Source organism: Gekko japonicus, unplaced genomic scaffold (assembly GCF_001447785.1).
Source record: "Gekko japonicus isolate JY-2015 unplaced genomic scaffold, Gekko_japonicus_V1.1 scaffold821, whole genome shotgun sequence".
Taxonomy (NCBI): Eukaryota; Metazoa; Chordata; class Lepidosauria; order Squamata; family Gekkonidae; genus Gekko; species Gekko japonicus.
The window spans coordinates 419,929-425,932 of NW_015160235.1; the positions used below are offsets into that span (position 1 = coordinate 419,929).

General features: G+C 45.0%; 1 protein-coding gene across 1 annotated transcript in view; it reads left to right on the plus strand.

The window, feature by feature from the left end:
• ARNTL (aryl hydrocarbon receptor nuclear translocator like) overlaps window positions 1-6,004 on the plus strand; it is a 48,819-nt gene that overhangs the window by 22,640 nt on the left and 20,175 nt on the right. The window contains exons 12-13 of the mRNA XM_015412804.1: window positions 4,050-4,156; window positions 4,553-4,703. Of these exons, the coding sequence (XP_015268290.1) occupies window positions 4,050-4,156; window positions 4,553-4,703 (258 nt within the window). The remainder of the gene's footprint in view (window positions 1-4,049; window positions 4,157-4,552; window positions 4,704-6,004) is intronic.

Below are 6,004 nucleotides of genomic sequence, written 5' to 3' on the forward strand. Positions count from 1 at the left end.
TTTTTGTATAATGTATTCACGTAAGTGTTTTGTAAACATTGGACTGGTGTCAATATGAAAGCCGAATCACAGCTTTTGTGTCTTTGGTTGTGTTTATTGCAATATGTTAGAAGACATGAAAAAAATCCATGAGTGCAAGGTTTCTAGATCTTTCCCTTGTTGCTTGCCCCTCAGCAGAAATTTTTGAGCCGTGGACAGTTAATGCTTGGGGTTGCAAAACCCATATGAACTAATCACAAAATGGGCTGAATAAACGATGTTCCCTTATACTGAATCATACCATTGGTCTATGAAGGTCAGTATTGTCTTCTCTGAATGGCAGAGGAGATACTGTAGCATTGAGCCAGGGTCCCTTCCCATAGGAACTGGGAGGCTGTACTGGAAAGTAGGGTTGCCAAGTCAAAAAAACTCACCGGCGGGAGGGGCTCAAAAAAACTCACCGGCGGGGGAGCCTCGCCGGGCTCCGGGAGCTGTCTCCGGATGCGCGCATGCGTGCGTCACCGGAAGTGACGCGCGACGTCAACCACATTGAGGGGGTGGCCCCGATGATCCAGGCCACGCCCCCAACGCTTCGGGGGCGGAGTTCCCCCCTGGGGCCCAATTCCGCGGCGGTGGAAATCGGGCCTCCAAGGCAAGGGTTTACCCGCCCCCACTTGGCAGCCCTACTGGAAAGGCAACAAATCACCTCTCCTTCTTCTGTCAGTGCAGCTTTGCTGATGGAACAGGTACGATGGATGATTTTGCATCCTTCCTGAGAGTTGTTGAATTTCCAGAAATGTTGAAATATTGGACTAAAAGCCAGCTGTCCCCCCCCCCTTCTCTTAATGGAAATTTGGGACAGGGGGTTATATCCATGCATAACTTAGAATATAAACATTCTGCTGTTTGCTAAATTATGAGATGTAAAAGTATGCACATTTTAGCTTTCTACACGCACAATTGCAAATATACCCAGTACTGGAGACAGTTGCCAACTGTTGTACCCTTACCACATGTATCTTAGTTTTTGCCTTTTAAAAGATAGTAAAAAAATAATACTTAAAAAACAGAAAACAAAAGTTCTGTTATAAACAAAATATATTGTATGGACAGAAACAGTCTTATATTCACAATGGGATAAATGATGTTTGAATGTTAAGCTAAAACTCTGAACAGTAATGCATTATCATTGTACATATTAGAGAATATTAATTGTAGTCAAAATACATCACGTTTAAACAATAACCTTGCCCTTGACAATATTGCATATGTATATACTGTAATATGTATATACTATACTAGGAGTAAGGCCCGTTGTGGGAAGTAATACAATGAGATCTAGAAGGAAGCTCCAGGTGAGTGTCCCGACTGTGGCTGGTGGGGCGGCAGAGGGAAGGGGAAAATAGAGGGAGGCAAGCCAAGTTTATTTCCTTCTGCTTAGCTGTAAGGCAGGGCTGCCTCAAGTCATTTTGCTGCCCCAGGTGGTAGCCTCATGGTAACACCCCTGACTTATGTTGATTTAGAGTTATGCAGCGGCAGCTAAGGTAGAAAAGCACCTCCTCCTATGCCATGTCTTCTGGGTTCCAAGAGTCTGGAAAGCGGTTCCATAGCCAGTTACAGGGTTGCCAACTCTGGGTTGGGAAATACCTGTAGATTTGAGGGGTACAGCCTGGGGAGGGCAGGGTTTGGGGTGGGGAGGGACCTCAGCAGGGTATAATGCCATAGAGTCCATTGCCCAAAGCAGCCATTTTCTCCAGGAGAATTGATCTTGGAGATCTCCAGGTGCTGCCTGGAGGCTGGCAATACTAAGGGGAGGGCCAGACCTGTAGATTTGAGGGGTAGAGCCTGGGGAGGGCAGAGTTTGGGGTGCGGAGGGACCTCAGCAGGGTATGATTCCATAGAGTCCACTGTCCGAAGCAACCATTGTAATAGTTGGGGAACTTTCTGTAGGGGAAATGATGTGCTGTGGCTGGGGAACACGGTGATTTCTGGGAGATCTCCAGGCCCCACAGGGAGCTTGGCAACTCCAGTAACCGTTTAAAGGAAGATTGGGATATGTATTTCGGCAACTCCAGTGACCATTTAAGGGAAAATTGGGATATGTATTTTACCCCAGGACACATTCAATGACTTGCAACAACAAACTGTTTAGAATGTCAGAGGCACAGGCCAATCAGGCCGCATGTGCAAATGACCTCTGTTTTCCGACTGACTATTGGGGGGAGAGGAAGAGCAAACTGTTTAGAATATTGGAGGGGAGACTCAGGCAACGCAGCCAGTGGATAGGGACAGCTTCTGAGTGACAAATTAGGGATCCAACTGATTTGGGAGCGTGTGGACTGTTCAGGAGAGTCGATGACCAAAACAGAATTATTATATAGAGAGATTAATTATATATAAGGAGAGATACATACTGTATATGTATACTGGTGCTGCATTGTCTTATATAAAGGTCTTTGTACTTCACATTTGGATTGAGTATATCCTTGCCTTAAAAAGCATTTCTGTCATCCCCAAAGAGAAAATATTTCGTGGTTGTTTTTTTGAGTGCTAACCAAGATTTCCAGGATTTTTTTTCTCCGTTGGAGAAAATAAAATGCAGGGGTGGGCAGGAAAGAGCTTTTTCCTGAATTTTCCCAAGACTTTCTTTACCCCTCCCTGTTCCTCAGCATGGCCTCCAAACCTGTGTGGTTGTTTGTCTCATGACCCCAGGAATCTACTTTCCTGGGGGCAAAAAGAACTGCTATGGGAAGAGATCAAGGCAAAGACCCACTTCAGTGCTTTTTTTCTGACAGTCACTAAATCCAAGGCTTGAAAATACCTCACGTTGACACTTCAGGTTTTAATGGAAGTGCCGTGCTTTAACACTGTAACCAGTGTTTTTAGCCTGTTGGAGACTGCTCCCTCCAACCAAGTGAGTGGGTGTATTCTTGTGAACTCATAATAAAATCACCTGCCATCTTGAGAGACGACCTGCTCTATGTAAAGAAAAAGGTTCATTGTAGCACTTTGTGTCTGTAAATATCAAAACACTGGAGAATAGCTATACTTGTTGCTTGGTAGCATTTACCATTTGACCCTTTCCGGTGCTATATGGGAATCAATTAGTCAGTGCTAAAAACTGGCACATATTGTAAGTGCTTATATATTCTGCAGTGCCAGTCTTGCGGTCCTGGGGTACTGTATCTTTAACTGTAGCACTAAATTTAAACCTTCAGTTTTCTGGCCTACAGTATATTCAGCTGGAGCAACTAATTTCTGATTTAACAAAAGACAGAAACTGACTCAGATGTTTAAACCTCAGGGATGCACATCCTGTTCTTTATTTTCTTGAGCAATTTCATAAGTGAGTTGCTGTATTATGCCAATAGTGAAATTAAAAATACTTGGCAAAAGCTTTGTAATCTAGCATTCCTGGGGAGGTGCTTGCCAGTTAACCAAATGTGCCAGATACTTAGGTATATTGCTTTGCTTTGGCCTCTACCAAGAGGAATCCACAGCAACCAAACCCTCTCCCATGGGGAATACCATGACAACAGTCCCCATGCCTGGAAGGACCCTTCCTATGCAATGGGCAGACAAGATGCCCAGTGGCCCTGGGAGCCCTCTAGCACAGCTGACTCCCAACAGCTCCCAACAGAGGCAGGTTGAGAGGAAAGGAGGCACCTGAAGATGATGTCATCTGGCAGCACCAGGCTGTCAGAAGCCCAGTAATTGCTGGAGGCATCAAGCTGGCTGGCTGGAGGGGTGGGGAGTGGGACACGCCTGTGCCTGAAGAAACAGGACTATGGTGGCTGTGGGTGGTGGGGAGATTGTCCTCTGGGTGAAGTGGGTTAACGGACGGTTCTGGATAACAAAGCTTTTACTACATTATATAAGTACGTCTGCTGACTCTGCTTCTTTAACAGCAGCTTGATCTGCAGAATCTAGCATGTGGTCATGCATGAAAAGCTTGGCCTGCTGTGCTTTTAAAGGGACAGGAGCTGGCCGTGCTTGCTTATTTCTTTCACAGTTGAATAATGTTATAGTTTTAAATGATCAAAAAGCTCAACAGCTTTTTTATGTTTTAGGGCAACTGCCATTTTGGCATACCTACCACAGGAACTTCTAGGTACTTCATGCTATGAATACTTTCATCAGGATGATATAGGACATCTGGCAGAATGTCATCGACAAGGTAACATTTCATAGAAAACAATTAATTTGAATAAAATAATAAATTGGGGGGGGGGGGGGTTCCAAAGGGGAATTTTGGTTGGGTTAAAATTTCATAAATAAAACCAGAGGGCATTGCAGGTCCACCGCCGGGCCCCTGATGTCAGGGTGTGTGGCATATGCTAATGAGTTATGCTAATGAGTTCCCCTAGCTCTTTTTCTACGAAATGACCCCTGTATAGACCGAATATGGAAAAACCCTAAATTAACATTTTAACTGTAAAAGCAGTCAATATTGTAAGAAATTTGCCACACTGTGAAGGTGTAGAAGTGAATTAACATGCAAATCTAGACAATAGTTAACATGACTATAAGGAGGCCACATGAATTTACTGACTTTTGTCTTACCCTCTTTCAGTTTTACAGACAAGAGAAAAAATTACTACGAATTGTTACAAGTTTAAAGTCAAAGATGGATCTTTTATTACACTGAGGAGTTGTTGGTTCAGTTTCATGAACCCGTGGACCAAAGAAGTAGAATACATTGTCTCAACTAACACAGTGGTTTCGTAAGTGTTGTTGTTTAACAGGTATACTTGGACCTTTATAATCATATGCCAGTTTTCTAGGGTGAAATTCCTCCCAAGTTGCACTCCCCCCCCCCCCAAACCCCCCCAATACATGAAGAAGTGAATGTACAGCTTTTTCCTTTTAGGACATTGTTATGGCACATTGGTAAACAATTATCGCCAAAGTATAGCCGCTTGCAATTTACAGTAAAGAAAAAGTACTGGGATGTCAAGAAATTTCCCAAATCTATTGATTTTGTCATTTTGGGTGCTTTTTCACCTCAGCCAGTGTAGTGCAATGTTCCCTCTAAACTGTAGAGTCTTGTGAGCAAAAATTCTACTTTGTGAACGACTGGCATTAAGGTTGTGAGTGAGCAATTTGGTTACTGCATAAATTAGTTTGCACTGGAGCCCTCCTTCTTGAGCTAGGACAAAAATGTGTGAGCCGGAGGCTAAAAAACTGTGAGCTAGCTCACACTAACTCAGCTTAGAGGGAACACTGGTGTAGTGTATTGAAGTAAAGAATAGGGATTTGGAAAGGAAAACTGGTCCAGAAAAGAAATGAAGTGATTATAGTTGTAATCAGGATGGCACAGAGGGCTGGAGAATATTTGCCTCACCACGGTGGAATATTATGCTGTGGGTAGAAGAATACCCCAGGGCAAAACACATGCACAGTTGGTAACGTTTGATGTTTTCCTGTAAAAGCTGACAGTTTATGTTGACTTTCGAATGGCTTTGGTTCCAAAAATAGTTTTTGTTGTTTCAAATTTAAAAATAAGAGCAATCTCTCCCTTATATATAATTGAATAAGACGTAGAGGAGAGAAAATGCACACCAACAGTGTTTTGACAGCTGAACTGTCTGTCAAAAGCTTCCCCGGCTTCCATTGGCCATGTCGCCTACGTCCCACCTCAGACGCAGCTTCATGCAGCGGAGAGAAAATGCACACCAAACGGTCTTTGGAAGCTTGCGCTGTCCGTCAGGACCTTCCCCAGCTGAAATTGGCCGTGTCGCCCAGCTGCCGCTCAAGGCTACTGCCCTGCCATGGGCTGGGAGGCGGGAGGCGAGCACTGTGTCTGAGGGCACGCTGGCAATGCGCCTCACGCCGCAGCCCGATTTCCCTCCCCCACCACTTCGCCAACCCGCCCAGGAAGCCGGACAGACAGAGGAGGCTTTCTTATGCCCCACCCACCCGCGCCGCTTCTCTTGCCCACCTGGGAAGCCAGATGGACGGGAGGATCTTCTGCGGCCCCTCCTGCCTCCCCCCTTCTCCCTTCCTTCCTTTCTCCCTCCCCCCC